We start from the raw sequence: 20534 nt of genomic DNA, 5'->3' as shown, positions 1-20534 counted from the left end.
AAGACTCTGCACTCCCAATACAGGGGACATAGGTTTGATCCCTGGCCAGGGAACTAAGATCCCATGTGCTATGCAGCATGGCCAAAATTAAGATAAATAAAATAAAAGGAATTCACTCTTCAAAAAAAAAAAGACAAAACAAAAAACCTAATGGGTTCTAGACCTAAATGTGAAAGGCATCTTTAGAAGATAGGAAAACTCTTTCATTACCTCACGATGAAGAAAAAATTCTGAAACAGGACCATAAATACGTTAGCAATAAAGGAAAATATTAAAGTCTGCTATACTCTAAATGAACTTTTAGATACCATGAAAGAGTAAGAACGCATGTACAGAAACAGAGAGGATATTTATAATATGTATATATTAAGACATATATATATATATATATCCAGAATATATAAAGAGCATCTACAAATCAGTAAGGCAGATACAACGTAATACAAAATGAACAAAAGACTTAAACAAGAACACAACAAAAGAAGATATCCAAATAACCACTAAACATATGAAATGGTCTTTAATCTTATTAATCATTTTAATTTCATTAAAATGAAAATCATACGCTCACAACTACCACTATACACAGCAAACTGGTAATGCCAACCACTGGAAAGGAGCAAGGACTTTCAAACACTACTGCTGGGACTCTAAGCTACTAGAACCACCTTGAAAAACAGTTCACTATATCGTCAGGCTAAAGATTTATATGCTCTACGAACCTGAAGATCTCCACCTGGAAAGGTATACTAGGATACACATACAAAAATATGTAACAACTAACAACTACAAACAACCCAAATGTCCATCAACAGTAGAGTGGATAAACTGTAGTATATTTATTAGCAATAATACACTACCATACTGGAGAAGGAAATAGCAACCCACTCCAGTATTCTTGCCTGGACAAGGACAGAAGAGCCTGGCAGGCTACAGTCCATGGTGTTGCAAGAGTCGGACACAACTAAGTGACTACACCACCACCGCCACACTACCCCATGGATGCTCCTCTCAAAACAGACCTAAAGAAACCAGAAAACAAAACATACTTAACACCATTACACACATATGACTACACTACTGTTACAAAGAGATCCCATTAAATTGTTGAGATATGCACACATAGGTGGTAAAAATATAAATAACAGAAAAAAAATTTTTATTTTATTTGCAGCTGATATAACTGTCCATGATTAAAATAAAGGAGAACTGACAAACCATTAGAAACAGTCTAACAGGTTACTGGACTCAAAACTAACCTGGATTCAAAACCAATAAACCAAAACAGCATTCATAAACATTTTATAAATAATTTAAAACACGACTTTAATTGTTGTCATTTTAAATGGCTTAAATAAAATTTTAAGGCTCTTAGGAATACATATAACAAATAATGTGCAAGACTTTTGTGAAGAAAATTATTAAACTTTACTGAAGAATGTAAAAACAGAAATTAAGGAAGAACTGTATCATGTTTAAGGAAATGTCACTTCTCCCCCAAGTTAGTATATAAATGCAGGGCACTTCCTATCAAAACCCCAAAAAGCTTTTTCGCAGAACTTAACAAGCTGATCCCAAACTCACATGGAATAAAAAGAAACGAAATCCAGTCAAGCCTATTTTGAAGTAGGAGGTATTTACCCAATGAGCTATCAAGACTCTTTCATATCTTATAATTAAAATAATGTGATATCGGCCAAAGACAGATAAATGACCAAATGGATAAGAAGAGAGACCAAAGAGACACACACATATAGAAATTCAGTATCAGAAGCGGCATTACAGATAAGTTCAAGAGGAGTTCCCTGGTGATCCAGTGGTTAGCATTCTGCACTTCTACTTGGTGATCCAGTGGTTAGCACTCTGCACTTCTACTTGGTGATCCAGTGGTTAGGACTCTGCACTTCTACTTCGGGGGCACAGGTCCTCTCCGTGGTCAGGGAACTAAGATCCTGCATGCCCTGAGGCGTGGCCAAAAAAAAAAAACGAACCCACAAATCAATTAAAGAGAAAAACTACTGGAAAACTGGTTATCCATATGGAAAAAACATACCCCTTATACATTACATAAGAAGTAAATTTCCGATGAATTAAAGATTTTGTGCAGAGAAAAAGCTTTGAAGATTTTAGGAAAAAAAATTTGGAAAATATTTGTTGAACTTTATGATCTCCAAGGGGAAGTATTGCTTAAGACACAAAAACAAATCATAACCGTAAACAAAACAAAAGACAACCCACAGAATGGGAGAAAATGTTCTCAAACAAAGCAACTGACAAGGGATTAATCTCCAAAATATACAAACAGCTCATTCAGCTCAATTTCAAAAAACAAACAACCTAATCAAAAATAAGAGGAAGATCTAAATAGATACATCTTCAAAGGAGACATGCAAATGGCCAAACACCTGAAAAGATGCTCAGCATCATTAATGAGTAGAAAAATGCAAATCAAAACTACAGTGAGGGATCACCTTACACTGGTCAGACTAGCCATCATCAAAAGTCTACAAACGGGACGCTAGTGGTTAGGATTCTGGGCTTTCAACCGCATGGCCTGGGTTCAATCCCTGATCAGGGAACTGAGATCCTGCAAGCCGAGCTGTGCGCCAAAAAAAAAAAAAAAGTATTCTTACACTTAAGGCATGATTTTGTTGTACAGAATATAACTGGTTTCCTTTTAATCCATTCTGACAATCTTTGGTTTTAACTAATTTGACCTGTTTACACTTCAATTATGAAACTTACTATTGCAGGTCAAATACTGCCAATTTCATACAGTTCACTTAATAAGCTCTGACAGTATAGTAAATAACGAAATAATTTACTATTTGTTTCCAATGTGTCTCTCTTATTTCATATTCCTTTACCTCCCCTTTCCAGCCCTCATTTAGTTTACGCGTTTATTGTCCCAATTTTCACCATTAGCTTGTCAAATATATATTCTGCTGCTGCTGCTAAGTTGCTTCAGTCGTGTCCGACTCTGTGCGACCCCATAGACGGCAGACCACCAGGCTTCTCCGTCCCTGGGATTCTCCAGGCAAGAACACTGGAGTGGGTTGCCATTTCCTTCTCCGATGCATGAAAGTGAAAAGTAACAGTGAAGTTTCTCAGTCGTGCCCGACTCTTAGCGACCCCATGGACTGCAGCCTACCAGGCTCCTCCGTCCATGGTATTTTCCAAGCAAGAGTACTGGAGTGGGGTGCCATGCCTTCTCCAATATAACCTTCTACTGCTCTTTAAATGAACAGCTTAGTAATTATAAAATGTCCTCTGACTCACGAAAACTTATATCAAGTAGTATTTTTACCACTTCCCAGACAATGCAAGGGACGTGGAGCACTAACTTCATTTACTCTTTTCAAGACATGTGCTATTACTATCATACATTTTAATCCCAAATAGCATATCAAGTTCATAAGTCATTATTACTATTTAGTATTTTATACAGACAATATTCATTCACATTTACCCACATAACCACCCTTCCCAATCCTCTTCATTGCATCTGAAATCATTTTCCTTCAGCCTAAGGAACACCCTCTGCCCTTTAGGGTGCAGGCTATGGGCTCTAAGCTCTCCTCCGCTGCAGGCATACCTCAGAGACACCGCCGTTTCCATACCAAACCACTGCAACGAAGGGAGTACTGCGATAAAGCAACTCACAAAATTTTTGGTTGCCAGTGCACATAAGCTATCTTTATATTATACTGCAGTCTATTAAGTGTGCAATAGCAATGTGTCTTTAAAAATAATATACATACCTTAATTTTAAAATATTACTAAAAAACTGCTAATCTTCAACTGACAACACAGGGCTGCCACAAACCTTCAATTTATAAAAAATGCATTATCTGTTAAGTGCAATAAAATGAGGTATGCCTTCTGGAAACCACTGTTCCTGTTGAAAAGTCATGCTGTCAGTCTCACTGCTGCACCTTTGAATATAAAATGTCTTTTATTCTGTGGTTGCTTATAAGATTTCTCTTTTCTTCGGGCTTTACTAATAATGTGCCTCGGTGCAGTTTACTCTGGATTTCTCCCGGTGTTGAAAAAACTTTTAATTTATGACTTCATTTTCACCAGTGTTGGAAAATTCTCAACCAATTTCCCATCAAACACAGCTTCTGCCTCATTCCCTTTATTCTCTTTCTCAAGTACTTGTCCATGAGAACTTTACCCAGTATTCCATATGCCTCTCATACTCTTTCCATCCTTTTGTCTCTCAGTGCTTCAGTCCAGATTTTCTCCTGACTTATCTTCCACTTCACTAATTTTTTTCTTCAGCTTTATACTGTTAAACCCAACCACTGAGTTCTTAACAATCAGTTCTTTGGTTTTTCAGTTCTAGAATTTCTCTTTCATTATTTACCATTTTAGATCTCTGACAAAATTATCAATTTTACTTTCGGTTCTTCTAAGACATTAATCATAGATATAAATCCATGACTGACAGCTCAAAAATCTGTATCCCTTGTATATTTCTATTATCAATCTTTCCTGTTCATTGTAGTATATCTTTTCATAAACCTTGTTATTTTTTATTGAGGGCTGAGCATTGTACATAAAACATTATAGCAATAATCTGAGGCTATGGATGATATTATTCAGAAAGGATTTACTTTCGCTTCTAGCAAAAGTAAATTAGTGAGGGACACGAGGAATTCCAGGTCATCTTAATCTAACCCAAAATTGAGACTACAAGGCTGGGTTTCAGTCTTCAGTTCCCTGTAAAGACTGGTTTACTTCTGTTTCATCCTTACTCCTATAATTCAGGGCCTCAGGGACTTGACCCCCAAATCTAGAGTGTTTCCCTCCACCTTGGCAGGCCCTAATTCAGTTTTTTGTCCTCCATGACATGAGCACTTTGAAAAATCTATTTGGCCTCTTCATCTATTGCTTTCAGAATCAACAATGACCTCATGGGCAAGGCAGCCTCAAAAATCAGGCTTACCTTTCACAGCATTCCTTATCTTCCAGATCCTGGCCTCTAATTCCTTACTGCCTTTGTAGCTCTTTGACCTCTTCTGGCTTCTCTAGTTGCCAGCAGCATTATTTGGTTTCAAACAACCTAGTCTAACATTGGTAGAAGAAGAAATCTGACTTCCGATGCTTTAATTCATATTTTAAAATGCCTATTATCTTGTATCACCAAAAGCTTATATAAACTTTTTAAAGACATCTAAATGATTGCACTCTCCCCTCCACTTTAATATTAACATTGTTTTTAAGTCTTCGCTATCACAAATGTCACTGCGATGAACAACTTTGGAATCACTAGGTCCATCTAGAACAATTGCAAAATTCCAATTTAATTACTAATTGTTCTTCAAATGATGTAAGAGCATATGAACATTTTTAAACTAAATATTTTATCCTCTGTACATCATTTCCTGTACTCTTGAAATATAGCCCTATATAAGCCTAGCAAATAAAGACAAGCTGAATCAACAAAAATATCTGATTTATGAATATTTTAACAGTGTTTTAGGAAGCGGCTCATCCTATTAAGGGTTTCAAGCCAAAAGGGTTTCAAACAACACAGCCAAGGAACAGGACTCTACCTCAGAAGACAATATATTTGAAATGCAACAGAGTTATGAACTCACACTAATTTTAAAAAGTAGTCTTCGATTTATAAGTATTACATTCCAAAATCTCATTCGTAAGGCAGGTATTTATGATTGAGAATATACATGTATAATAAAAATTATAATGGCAGGTTCTTAAATGAGCCCATGGAAGGAGTCAGGGGAGAGTGACATTGAGACTAAGAGACCGAGACTGAAGGCGTTTATTCTCAGAGACTGCTGAATGCGTTTACATGGATAAAGAGCCAGAAGAGGAGGAGATAAATGAAACGGGGTCTACAACACAGCTAGGAACACTGAACACCTAATACCATTCAAAGAAGGGACACCTTCTTCCCCTAAAACAGGGAGAAAGGGAGTGAGGATGGGCTGAAACAGACACAAATTCAGAGACGTGAAAGCAGTGTACTTAAGAAGGTTGCACCTGGTTTTGACTTTTCTCAATGTACCCATTTAACAAATATGTCAGGCACTGGGACATAGAAGTGAAAATACAATAATCCTGAATCTGAGAGGAATCAAGCAATAAACAACAAAAGGAAATCAATAAGAAAATTATCAGCTTCTTTGCAGATAATTAGAATAATAAGAAAATACTGTGACACTGTAGCACAGTGAGTAGGGAAAGCTTCTCTAAGCTGAACTCAGGCTGAGTTAAAAGTACAGGAAGGAGCCAGTCATGCAGAATCAGCAGAAGAGTAGGCCAAACGGAGGGAACAACTAATGCAACAGCCCTAGAGTGGGAACAGGTTTGGATCTGAGGAACGGACAGGTCAGTGAGACTAAAACGTAAAGAGAAGGTGAAGAGGGTCATTAAAGAGAAATGTGGAGCATCAGGGAATTAAGAAGGAGAGAGGAAGACAAGGCCTAAAATATAAGCTTTTGTGTGTTGAATTAAAATTTAAGTGTTTTAATACAACAAGATTATACCAAATAGCCACATCAGAATGTCCTGTTTCAGTCTTTTACCTTCAGTAAATTTCTTAACCTCTGAGCCTGTTTTTACCTTAAGACAATAATACCCACCTCATAATAAGTGTTTATGAAGGGACTGCACAATTTCAAAAAAACCAGACTTTTAAGGCTCATTTCCTCCCCATTTCCATACAACTTGACCAGGTTTATCTGCAGGTTACGCAGGAATTATCTATTGAAGACAGAAGGTTAGACCTCACATAACCCTTTGATGACTCCCAGAAACTGACAGCATTATTCCTACCATCCTGGCCATGCCACAGGTACCCTTCCAAACGTGTATAGTCTCAGACTACTTCGTGTCCAAAAGATAGAGAAAAGGCAGCAAGCCGCCCAAGAATAGGGTGACCAGCAATCTGCAAAAGCTACAGTATCCACTCTTTCAAAGGTTCAAACCAAGCAGAGGTCCCTCCGAATTTATTATATCCAGGGCCACAAGCTCCTAACCCATATATTCTCCCTGCTGCTCCTGCTGCTGCTGAGTCGCGACAGTCGTGTCTGACTCTGTGCAACCCCACAGATGGCAGCCCACCAGGCTCCTCCTTCCCTGGGATTCTCCAGGCAAGAACACTGGAGTCTGTTGCCACTTCCTTCTCCAATGCATGGAAGTGAAAAGTGACAGTGAAGTCGCTCAGTTGTGCCTGACTTTTCGAGACCCCATGGACTGTAGCCTACCAGGCTCCTCCATCCATGGGATTCTCCAGGCAAGAACACTGGAGTGGGTTGCCATTGCCTTCTATATTTTCTCTATTTCAAAGCAAATGTATTAAGAATTCCGGCTAAAATGCAGTATTTGCCTAATACCTCTGGGGGAAAAAAAAAAAAGGCTTCCCTCACAGCTCCGTTGGCAAAGAATCCGCCTGCAATGCAGGAGATCCTAGTTCGATTCCTGGGTCAGGAAGATCCCCTGGAGAAGGGAACGGCTACCCACTCCAGTATTCTTGGGCTTCCCTGGTGGCTCAGCTGGTAAAGAATTCACCTGCAAGGTGGGACACCTGGGTTCAACCCCGGGGTTGGGAAGATCCCCTGGAGAAGGGAAAGGCTACCCACTCCAGTATTCTGGCCTGGAGAATTCCCTGGACTGTACATTCCATGGGGTCGCAAAGAGTCGGACACGACTAAGCGAACTTTCACTTTCTGGAAAAAAAAGTATACTTCCTTCCAGTAACAAAAATAAACTAAAATTGTTCTGCTCAAACTATAATAAGCAAACAATAAACGCTGTTAATGACAATGAACTTAAAAACCATATTACCCCTCACAACAAAGATTTAAAATATCATGAGTTTTAAAATGTCTCCTAAACACTTGATCAGTTCACATTTTTGAACCACCACCATCCCATGGTACATCCCACGAATGTTACCAGTCGCTCCTTAGAATGTGACCTCGTAAAGATCGTTTGTAGATTAAATATCTGCTTTTCTCAAGATATTTCAAAGATAAATCATCACATGACCAGGAAAATCAGCACTCCACTGACAACTCTGAGTTTTTAGCAATAACACGGACCATAAAGAAAGTATACAGGTAGAGTAACTTTTTTGATATTAAAATCCCCAGAAAAAAAAATTCCCTAAATATTTAGAGCCTCTAGGGGAAAAGTTTCCCAAAGTCTTTGTGAATAATTCAAGTCAATAGTTAACAAACATCAAAAGCCAAAAGAACCTGGCTTTACTACTTCAGTTCAGTTCAGTCGCTCAGTTGTGTCCGACTCTCCGCGACCCCATGAATCACAGCACGCCAGGCCTCCCTGTCCATCACCAACTCCCGGAGTACACTCAAACTCATGTCCACAGAGTCGGTGATGCCATCCAGCCATCTCATTCTCCGTTGTCCCCTTCACCTCCCGCCCCCAACCTTTCCCAGCATCAGAGTCTTTTCCAGTGAAAACAGTTGTCATTAACTTCTAAAGTACAAATGAGCATTCTGAGCTTTAAAACTTCACCAAAAAAATTTCTGAAAGATATTTTCCTTCTTAGTCTATTCTCCATTTGACTAATTTTATTTTGCTTTAAAAGTCCTGGAATAACAAAAATGGCTTCCTTTTGTTTACTTCTGCCTGTACATTTACAGCATCACTCAGAACAATGTCAAAAAGAAACACACTCAGCTCCGGGAAACCAACAATATCCTTGTACAGCTGCCATATACTCCATTCATAATAGCTTCCTCACTGGCCTAGCACCTCCCTTTGCTTCTGCCAAGGGCTCAATGGTCAACAAAAAAAAATTTGGAAAGTGCTATGATTACTATAAAGAGGAATAAATTATGGTTGGAACTTGCTAAGTTTTAAAAAAGATAAAGGTTACAGAGAACAGCACCTATGCCTCATTCTATTCTGAACACAGAATCTTCTATAACACTAAGGAATTAAATTTCTAGTTAGGCAGAAAACTATAAGCTTATAGTTTTAGTATAACTTATAGACTCTGACGGAGAAGGCAATGGCAAGCCACTCCAGTACTCTTGCCTGGAAAATCCCATGGACGGAGGAGCCTGATGGGCTACAGTCCATGGGGTCACTATGAGTCGGACAAGACTGAGCGACTTCACTTTCACTTTTCACTTTCACACATTGGAGAAGGAAATGGCAACCCACTCCAGTGTTCTTGCCTGGAGAATCCCAGGGATGGCGGAGCCTGATCGGCTGCCGTCTATGGGGTCGCACAGAGTTGGACACGACTGAAGCGACTTAGCAGCAGCAGCAGCATAGACTTTGAATGATTAAGTATTTTTATCTCTGTAACCTTACCCATGGAAGCATTTTTCATTTCAAACTTTTTCGTATGATAAAAAGCATGGTTAAAATAACCACTGTGCTTCAAAAGCAAGTATTCAATATGGTGAACTATACATAAAACACAGAAAATTTGATGACAGTTTTAAAGAATCAGTTGTTCAAGAGAACAGGAAGTATACCAGAAAGGACTAGGAGCCGAGAGACCTGGGTCCTAGTCTGGTGACTGACATTAACTGGCTATATGACCTTGAGCAAGTTACTCATCTTTCTGGGACTCTCTTCTCCCTCTACAAATTAAGAGTTAGATCAATTAATTTCTTAAAGTCTTCTTAAAGCTTCAAATTTTAGAAACTAATCAACTTAGAAACTTAAGGAGATTTTAAGTTTTATAAGTGTAACTACACAGTGAAGCTTTTAAATGAAAACAACTCATGACTTTTTTCAAAGAGAAATCAGAAACCCATACTTTTTTAAGAGAAACATATCATCACCAGTAATGGCCAAAAGGAAAAAAGGTCTTTTACTTCTAATTACTATTCTCCATTATTGATTTATCAAAACCCAACCAGGGACCTGAACTGTAATTACTACCCAACACTTCTCAAATACCACCCAACACTATTAAAAACACTCTGCCACTTTCAACTAATTACCAATCTCATTATTTTCATTTATCACATTAACCGCAGACAAAAATACAGTCAATAGGAAATTAAATAACTAACATGTGCTTACAGCTTAACTGTGCAGTTTTTATACATGGATTCTGTCTTTAAAATAATAAAATAATTCTCTCCCCAGACTTATCAATGCAACTTCAAAACCAAATACTTAGCATGAACTAGAGATTAAATGATTTTAGCATCATTTTTGGATGTCAGACCCTAATTAAAGCACAACTGTGAATTAGGATATTGTGGAGTTTCCACCTCCCCAGTTCCAATTCCCTTTCTGGTCTCCTCAAGGATTAGGTAAAGATTTGCCTAATGGTTCCCATGCTGTGGGGTATAGGGAGTAGGGTTGGGATTCTTCACCCGGTATAACTTCAATTATATCTCAAGTTTATATATGTGAGCATTGGCTCATTCTTAACTTCATAGCACCCAGGAAGAAGTTCACATTCAATGAAAACGTAATGTGGAAAGGTGCCAACACATTTTTCACCTTAAGGAACTAGGAATCAGCTACCATATTTAAATCAACAAACTAGGCAAGGATTGGGGATGAAGGCAGATTTTTGGAAGGCAATGTGCCAATACATACTTTTCAAAGTTTAATGTATGATTCCCTTGACCCAGGACTTTTCATTTCTAGAAGTTTATTCTGAAGAATACCTAGAAACTGCATAATAGATTGTCACGGTAACACTGTTTCTAATATTAAAAATCAGAAACAACCTAGAAGGCTATCACTATGATTTGCTAAATAAACATATATATATCCATATTATAAAATCTTAAATAAAACTTAAAAAAAGAATTCAAGGAGACCTACATGTTGTATCAACATAATCTTTTCATTCTAGAAGCATTTTTGTTTAAAAACCCCACTTTTGCATAACAATGTATTTTATATGTATTAAAAACGTTATATATACTACTTTTCAAATTTAAGAACATAATATCTCAAAAATAAATAAAATACTACACTTTTTTTTTTTTAATAAAATCTGTCAAGCTTATCTAAAACAAAAGTAACTGTGGAAAGGGCCTCGCTTCTTGAAGTATGATCCATGTCACCAACACAGTTTCAGGCCCCACCTCAGAGCTATTCAGACAAGATCCACAGATTTGAATTTATGTTAAAGTCTGAGAAGCACTGGTTTATAAAACTCACTTAACAGAGTCTGAACACCAGTTCAAGATCCACATTAAAAAACAAAACTATGAGTTGGGTGGCTTATCTTAATTTCTCTGAATCTTGTTTCGTTCTCACAAGACACATTATTCTGAAATTTTTACTGTATCAGCAGATGTGAAATTGTAAACTGCTCCACAATATAAGGAATTATTAGTTGTCCGTCTTTGCAACTAAATGCTAAGAAGGCAACAACTTGTTCAGAGTTGCTTAGAAAAAAGGATTGGAGGGATGAACGCCAAATAGTAGACAGTGGTTACCTCTGGAGAAAATAGTAGTTTAGGGGAAGGAGAGTAAAGAGAGACTTACATTTTGTTCTATATATTTTATGATCCATAAACTGTTTCTCACAAAGAGATCTATACTTGTATAGTGCTATTCAGATAGGTCTAAGAAGTGAAAGTCACTCAGTCGAGTCCAACTCTTTGTGACCCCTTGACTGTAGCCCTCCAGGTTCCTCTGTCCATGGATTTCTCCAGGCAAGAATGCTGGAGTGGGTTGCCATTTCCTTCTCCAGGGGATCTTCCCAACCCACGGATCTAACCCAGGTCTCCCGCATTGTAGGCAGACTCTTTATCGACTGAGCCACCAGGGAAGCCCAGGTCTAAGAAAGGAGGCAGGAATTAGGACCCCATCCCCCTCACTGAAGTAGCAGCGGGCTGGCCTCATTTTAAGATTTCCTCATGGCTGATCCCAGAGCCACAGGGAAGGTCAGTGGTGGCTGTAAGGAGGCACCCGAGGTAGTGGCCACCGCTGAGTAAGACCGGCCACCCGTCCTGGAAGTTGCAGAGGGGAGACCCCGAGTCATTGTAGTGACATTCCATCTCCAAGGGCTTGACTCCCCATGGGCGTGCACCACCAATGCCATCACTGCACCCCTTTCCCCTCCTCCTTTTGGAAGCTGCTGCAGGAAGGAACATTGTGGGGACAGAGCTGAGGCTGGCTTCCAGTGCTCCTGGTTGACTGCTCCCACCTATTTCCTTCCAGCACAAAATGTGCTAATCATGAAAACATTTCACAATGACTTGCTAGTTATAATTCCCCTCTTCCAACAAACCTAATGGAGATCAGAATTAATAACTTCATTGGAAAACGTGAATGAAATTTAGGCTCAGTTTTCAAACAAATACTTAGACCATTTTTCTTTGAATACTTCATTTTTCTTTTAATGCTCTAGGTTAGTCATTAGAGGACATTATCACACGGTTGACTGTAACATGAACTCCACTGAAAGTAGACTTGGGAAACTAACTTGCCCATGTGTATACAGCTACCAACACATTAAAAACAGGTTTCATTATAGCAAGAGTCACCAAAAACTTTAACCAAAGCCACAAAATGAACAGAGCAGATTATCTTCTTCCCCAGCCTAAACCCTTCAAAATTTCGATCATGAATCACATGAAATGCTCAGTGAGCTCACATCTCACAAGAATTAGGGGGGAATATTACATCCATTGGGGGAATTCTTAACAGGTTTGAAAACGACACCATCTTTTTTTACAATGACTATGTATCACTTTTATAACCAAAAGAAGGTAAAACTACTTTTAGCAAATGTTATTTTAATTCAACATTAAAAAAAAAAAATTCCCTACCTTATCCCCTTAATTAATCACACAGAAAATAAGGGAGCATGTTTCAATCTCATTTTACTTTATTAAAATGTCTGCGCTTCATTCAGCAAGTATAATACTATATATTAGACACAGGAACTGAAGTTAAGACAAAGCCTTGATCCTGAAGAGCTCTAGTGGAGGAAGAGACAGATGAAATAAAAAGTGATAAATGCTACCACAGATAACATGAATTAAGTATCATGGGAAAATAACATGTACAAGCCTCCACAATAACCATGCAAAGTAACCAGTACACATAATTTGAAAAGACACAAATCCTTAACTTAAAAGTAGATTATTTCTTTTAATGGTAGTAGTTAAACATCATGTAAATATTATTTAAGAAAACATCTACTCTGTGTGTGAATGGTGGTGTGAGAGTGTGCGTGAGGACTGCTGTTGTATACCGACACAGGTCCTTTCTGAAAAATGACTTACGTTATCAAGACTGTTGTACACCTGAGAAGTTACTGTATGGAGGAAATAACTAAGCCTTGTTCAGTTGCTAAGTCATGTCTGACTCTTCGTGACCCCATGAACTGCAGCACGCCAGACTTCCCTGTCCATCACTGTCTCCCCAAGTCTGCTCAAACTCATGTCCATTGAGTCGGCGATGCTGTCCAACCATCTCATCCTGTCATCCCCTTCTGCCCTCAATCTTTCCCAGGATCAGTCTTTTCCAATGAGTCACCTCTTCATATCAGGTGGCCAAAGTATTGGATTTTCAGCTTCAGCATCAGTCCTTCCAATGATTATTCAGGGTTGATTTCCTTTAGGATTGACTGGTTTGATCTTCATGCTGCCCAAGACTCTTCAGACTCTTTTCCAACACCACAGTTCAAAAAAGCATCAATTATTTGGCGCTCAGCCTTCCTTATGGTCCAACTCTCACATCCATACTTTGACTATTGGAAAAACTGCAGCTTTGACTATATGGACATTTGTCGGCAAAGTGATGTCTCTGCTTTTTAACAGGCTGTCTAGTTTTGTCGTAGCTTTCCTTCCAAGGAACAAGCCCTAGCTAAGCCTTAGGAGGTGGATAATCCTGGATTCTAAGTCAAGCTCCCTATTAACTAAGCAACGTAACTTCTTCGAAGCTAAGTACCCAAAAAAGAGGAATGATACTGCCAAAGAACTAGTGAAAGAAATTAATGTAATTAATAATGATTACCACTTGCATACCTCTTCCTTTGTTTTCCTTTGGGGGCACACAAAGCAATTTCATTTAACAAATATTTACAAATGCACCTACTATTGTGTAAGACCTCGTGATTAAAGACTGCAGAAGATAAAGAGATTACAGCTGTTGTCCTCGAGATATTTACATCTTGAGAGGTTAGGATAGAGAAGAAATATGTGCTTTTTTTTTTTTTTTTGGTAATCTTTCAGCCAAACAGCGTCCCATGTGGGATCTTAGTTCCCCAACCAGGGATTGAACTCATGCCCCCTGCACTAGTAGTGCAGTCTTAACCACTGGACCACCAGCGAAGTCCCTGCACCTGATGTTTAAACTCAAGAGATCCCGTATCGCGCTGAACATCCTTAGTCACGTATCACTATAATGGAATCTCCTGGAATGCAAGAATTTACACGTAGTGCTATCCTTGGGATTTAGTGAGCATGCAAACATAGGGGAGAGGTAAAAAGGAAGGGAGAAAGCAATCCAATGAAACATACTGATTCATAAATTCTGTTAAGCGCATCTTACTTCCAAAATACAAGAAGTTACTTAAGGTGCTGTTTTTACGGCAAGCAGGAAAAGGTAAGTAGTAGGATTATCTTTTTAAAAAGCTTTTTTAAACCCATGATTTAAAGGAAAGCACTTTTCCAATAAATTATATTCCATTAAATAAATCAATACCTCAAGGTTTTACTAACGTAAGCTAATTTAAAATAAAAACATAGCAGGGACCTAAAATACTGCCGGCATGATGCTCTACTTTAGAGATCGACAAACTAAAACGTGATGGATTTTTCTGTACACCTGCAAGATAAGAATGGTTTTTACATTTTGAAAGAGTTGTAAAAACAACAGCAGCCAAGAATATAGAACTGCATAGGTGGCCAGCAAGCCTAAAGTATTTACTATCTGCTCTGTGACAGAAAGTTTGTCAACTCCCACTCTACCTCACAATGGAATTCTGAGTCTCTCACTCAGTTAAATACTTGATACTTCCATAGTTATATTTAAAGCAATTATATGATTGCTTTCTCTACCCCCTACCCAGCTGTCTATTTCCTCACTAGCCACTTTCTTCACATACAAGTATCTTCACAAATATCTATTACAATATACTGGGATGGCAAGAAAAAAAGGAAAAAAACTATAGAGACTGAACAACATCTTCTGTTTAGTAACAAGCATCCTAGCACAAGCATTTTTCCAACAATGAGTTTAAGTTTTGAAATGGAATAGTAAATTGGGCCTACACTGACCAGAACCCATGATTTAGGCCAACATCTCCATCCATGTATATATCAAATACAGAGGAGAGGAGACAGTTCCCAGTACTAAATCAATAAGCTGATTAATAACAGGCTGGAATAATATTCACCTAGCTTTAATGACAAGGTTAAAACAGGTAAGAGATGGTGACTTAGAGCTAAATTCAAATAACCGCGTGGGACATTTGTGGATTTAACACTAAGTTCTTCATCTCTTGTATTATAGGACATGAAGTCAAGAAGGGTTAGTGATACATTAGGACTATCAACAATAAAGTGAAAAAAGAGAACATTTATGCTTAAAACATCAAGAGTAAAAGAGCACACTCTAACAACACTACAGGAGTATTCAGAAAATCTGGAAAGCAGAACAAATCTACCGGATTAACACATCAGAAAGAAGAACGGAAGCTTTCATTTCAGCACAACCAGTAACATGTGATACAGGACACAGAATACTAAAAATCATCTTTCAAAACAATCAACACAGGAATAAAACCACCGCTCTTCCTACACTAGAATGGAAAAGGTAGAAGCCTACTTTCCTTCAACTATCAAAATCTGAAAAGCCTTTGACTCAAAACTGAGAGGTCTTTATTCTTCCCAAATAATTAAACATTTTTCAGAAGAAATCATACTACATACTCTTTAAAAAGATGGAGTTAAGGCTTAAGGGGTGGGGGGAATCATTTTAAGGACTACTTTACAGAAACTCTAGAATTTGACAAAAAGTTTTATTTTTAAGGAAAGGTCTCTAATCAATACAATCTTGATACATTGCAGGTTGATACAAGTGTGTCAAATAAGAAACTAATTAGAAATGCAAATTAAAGGAGAAACTTTAGTATCAGTGCACTTAAAATACCCTTAACTGCCTATCTTTCTGTAATGGTTTTACTGCAATTTCTAAGAATGAAATTAGCATTATAACAGTAATTACAATACCAATTACTTAACATGAGAAAAACCAGCCCTGAAAAAGTAGCTTCTGAAGCCGCTGGTATGCACTACAGGAGCGCTAATTCACACACAGGACTTATTAAGTATTTCCACAGCACATTTATATCTGCCAAGTGCTTCATAATCACTTTTATTGGCTGTTTCTAGTCTAAAGCAATCCATGAAAAACTTTACAGAAGAGGAACCTAGGCTCAGAGAGGAACCAAAGAAAACCAATTTTACTGTGGAGGAAATAACACCATTCTCTTACAATATACGCCTGATCCTTCTAACCATCTTTCATCTGCAGAACGAATTTTGCAAAAACCAGTTACTGATAAATGTTGAAAAACAGCAAGGAAAAACTGAATGCTCTGGAACAAACCGTTACACTTGGGACTAACTACTATCTTTCATTATACAGACATACTATAAGGAAGTAAAATTCAGTCAAATGCCAAGCTTAAAGTGAAGTTATTTTTCACACTTGCTGAAAAAAAAAAAGTAATCAAAGCAGCTCATCTAACAATTTTAAAGTCAGGTTCTGTAATAAGGAGTCAGGGTCTATTACCAAAAAAAGTAGAACCCAACAAAAAGCAGTGTGTGTGTGAGGAGGAAGTTCTGGAAGGAGTCAGAATCGGCTGCTTAACCCACTCGGTCAACGTATCTCTCCGAAGATAAAGGTTATAACCAGAACTTGTGGTTGAATCAGTGCATATCTCAGCACCAGCAATGGATCCCATCCAATGTTTTGGAAGAGAAAAACTTGAGCCAGCGCTAGATGTGGAGGAAAGTTCCTTCCTCCGTCCATTTAAACATTCCCCATTTCTTTTATCTCTGTCACATCTTAATGAGAAGAAGGGGGGAAAAAACACAATTCTACGCTCACCCAGAGCAGTCTGCCCGCGGAGCTGTCAGGACCCCAGGTCTCTCCATGAGAGCCCGTAAAACCCAATTCCCTAATTAGAGCCCGGCCAGCTCAGTCCCAGCCGGTAAACCAAGCGCTCTTCCTCACCCCCGCGCCTCCTATCTCCCGGGGCCAATTCCGTGACCCACATCCCTACATCCTGCGCAGAGCCCCAAACTCTGCAGCCCCACCAGACTTCCGCCCCGGTGGCTCCCCGGTCAGCCTCCCCCAGCCCCCGCCCCATCTTTGTCTCGCAACCCCGAGCGCACCACCGCGACGTTCCCCGCCCCGCCGCCAACCGCAGCCCTTCCCCTCCGCCGACCCCGTCCTCCGCCGCCTCCCTGCCCCCACACGCCAGCCCCCGGCCCCGGCAGCCCGGCCGCCCGCGCCCCCGGCGCCCCACGGGCCTCCCGCCCCTCCCGCAGCCCCTGCGCCCGCGGGCCCTCCGCAGGCCCCGCACCTTGTCCATGAGCTTCCAGCACTTCTCCACCATCTTCTTGTCCACGGCGCCCGGCGGGTGGGGGCTGAGGTGGTGGTGGTGGTGGTGGTGCGGCTGGAAGGCGTCCTTCATGAGCCCGATCAGGCCGCCGGAGCCCCCGGAGCCGCCGCCGCCGCCCCCGGCCCCAGAGCTCTTCTTCACGTTGCCGGCCATGGCCCGGGAGAGCGTCAGGGCGCCGCCGCGGCCGCCGGCCCCGCTCGGCTGCGAGTGAGGGAAGGAGGCGCGGAGGAGGGGCCTCTCCCGGCCGCCGCCGCCGCCGGCCGTCCGGCGGAGGGAGGGGCGGCCGCGCGGAGGGGAGTGGGCGGCGCCGGGCGCGCGCGTCCGCGCAGGCGCGCCCCCTCGCAGAGCGCGCGCCCGGGGGCAGCGCGCGGGCCGCGGAGACGCGAGCGGCCGCGTCTGGGCTGAGCAGCGGCCTCCCCTGCGCCTCCCCGTCCCCGAGTCACCGCTCCCGGAAAGCCGCCGCCAAGTTTCCGCGCCACCGCCCCCGGGGGCGGGCCCGGGCCGAACCGTCCCCCTTCGCCCCCTGCTGGAAGAGTGCGGGAAGCGGCGGGGCGGGGCTAACGTGGAGTCTGCGCACTAGGCCGAAGCCGGGCCCTCCATGTTGCCTCTGGGTTGTGGCTTGTCAGCCCTGGAGGAGGTCGTTGGGCTGCTTAAGTTAAGACGGGTAGAGCCAGGAAGTTCCACTGGTTAATCAAACGAGAACAAAGGCCTCGACCAGTTCTCCCACAAGGTGATTGCAACCTCTTCTGAGTTACTGATTCTCAGAGGTTCTTTTCAGAGGGTTACCCACATGAGCCTCTATTTTAATAGAAGAAATTGATGCCTAAGTTGTCAGTCAACCTTCAGTTTCATGACTATTTCAGTCTTGTGGTGAGGGGTCGTTTGAATTCATTTTTATTTTTATTTCTATTTTTAATTGAAGTCTGTTTGATTTACAAGGTTGTGTTCATTTCAAGTGTACAGCAAAGTGATTCAGTTGTTTATGTACCTATTAATATATTGTACCTATTAATATATTTCAGAATCTTTTCACTTGTAGGTTATTACAAAATATTAAGTATAGTTCCCTGTGATACAGAGTAGGTCTTTGTTGGTTATCTATTTTATATGGAATGTCTTCTTAAAAGGGAGTCTACTGCACTATTTTACTTATAATGATTCTTGGAAAGGATATTAGAAGAAAGGAGATTTGGGAATTTTATGAAAGTCAAATTTAGAATGACATCTGAGTTTATATTTCCTTTTCTAAACTTCTGGCTTTGTAAAAGCTCCTTCTACATTATGAAAAGAGTGTGTGTGTTGGAGGGGGGGATTACTCGACTCAGTAATTAAGTTGTGTGACTCTTTGTGGCCCCATGGAATGTAGCCCATCAGGCTCCTCTGCCCATGGATTTTCCAGGCAAGAATACTGGAGTGGGTTGCCATACCCTCCTCCAGGTGGATCTTCCACATCCAGGGATCAAACCCACATCTCCTGCATTGGCAGGCAGATTCTTTACCACTAGTACCACCTGGGAAGCCTTAAGAGAACAGGTGCATGCATGCTAAGTCTCTTCCCCTGATGCCCTCCTCCAGAGGATCTTCCCAACCGAGGGACTGAACCCACATCTCTTATGTCTCCTGCATTGGCAGATGGGTTCTTTACCACCGGCACCACCTGGGAATCCCCAATTGTTAAAAAAGAAAAGAAAAATTAAGTGCCATGGAAAGAATCTCAATGTTGTCTTTACCCCACACCTGACAAATTAGGAAATTGAACTTGATTTGCTTCTCCTACCAGTCCATTCTAAAGGAGATCAATCCTGGATGTTCATTGGAGGTACTGATGCTAAAGCTGAAACTGCAATACTTTGGCCACCTCATGCGACAAGTTGACTCACTGGAAAAGACTCTGATGCTGGGAAAGGTTGGGGGCGGGAGGAGAAGGGGACGACGGAGAATGAGATGGCTGGATGGCATCACCGACTCTGTGGACATGGGTTTGAGTGTACTCCGGGAGTTGGTGATGGACAGGGCGGCCTGGCGTGCTGTGATTCATGAGGTCGCGGAGAGTCAGACACGACTGAGCGACTGAACTGAACTGAACTGAACATTGTGAAAGAAAAAGGGAAGTTTTTCCCCCACTCCCTAGTGCTTTAAACTCCTAGTTAAGTCAGGACCAAGGACAGGAATGGGAATGCTGCAGATCATTGCATCCTGATTACACCTCAGAAAGGCTGGCGCCATCAGGCCATGAGTTCTTCTTCCAGGCCCTTTAACCTACTGAAAACAAAACGCCTCCCCCTCTTTTTGCCTTAAGATTCCCCTGCTTAGCACCTTGTTCTGCAGGTGGGTAGGCACCGCCAGTATCAGGCCCTGACCACAGAAACCTTGAGCTTGAGCCCTAGCCTGAGGAGGCCATACCCCTCCCAGGAACAGCGATGCAGTGCCCAGTCACTTCCACTTTTCTAGTCTCAAAGTTCCCTTGGAAGAACTGCAAAAACAGAACTTCCCTCCTGAAGAAGGAAGTGCCCTGCCCTAATGTGCTAATTCTGAGCCTCAGCTTTGGGAGTTTGCAGGCCCTGGTGTGTCAATAAGTACTCAGTTCCGCCTTAGATTCCCCCCCTGGCTCTTCTGCAAAGCTCTTGACTGATTAGGGAATTAAGCTTATCAAATGATACTAGAAGAGAGGGGTGAAAAAAATCTCTGAACTCAAAAAGACTCTTCAGCCAGACATTCTTGTTTGTAACTCAGTGGCCTGTATCTACAATTGATTGTGGAGTCAGAATTATCATTTCCTATCAGTAGAATTTCCATTAAGCAGTACTTACCTGGAAAGAGTTAGAATGGCTCAAGAAAAAAATACAGGCAAAGCTCTTAGATAACTGTCAAAACTTCCCACCCCTGATGTGTCCACCCTTAGTTGCAGGCCCTCTTTTCCTCCCACTGCGTCTATAGAAACCTTTTCCTTACTGATTTCCCT

General features: G+C 40.9%; 1 protein-coding gene across 3 annotated transcripts in view; it reads right to left on the bottom strand.

Moving 5' to 3' along the window:
* CBL (Cbl proto-oncogene) overlaps positions 1-18042 on the bottom strand; it is a 92432-nt gene extending 74390 nt beyond the window's left edge. The window contains exon 1 of one of the 3 annotated variants that reach the window (XM_055423185.2): positions 17534-18042. In XM_055423185.2, coding sequence (XP_055279160.1) covers positions 17534-17725 — 192 coding nt within the window. In that variant the 5' untranslated portion in view covers positions 17726-18042. The remainder of the gene's footprint in view (positions 1-17533) is intronic. The other 2 variants (XM_055423186.2, XM_055423187.2) reach the window with 2 other exon arrangements.
* Between the last annotated feature and the right edge of the window lie 2492 nt (positions 18043-20534).

This window comes from Moschus berezovskii, chromosome 14 (genome assembly GCF_049115385.1).
Source record: "Moschus berezovskii isolate FMDL1 chromosome 14, NW_MosBer_1.0, whole genome shotgun sequence".
Taxonomy (NCBI): domain Eukaryota; kingdom Metazoa; phylum Chordata; class Mammalia; order Artiodactyla; family Moschidae; genus Moschus; species Moschus berezovskii.
The sequence above is the reverse complement of the archived record's forward strand: the minus strand, read 5'-3'. Positions and strand labels throughout refer to the sequence as shown.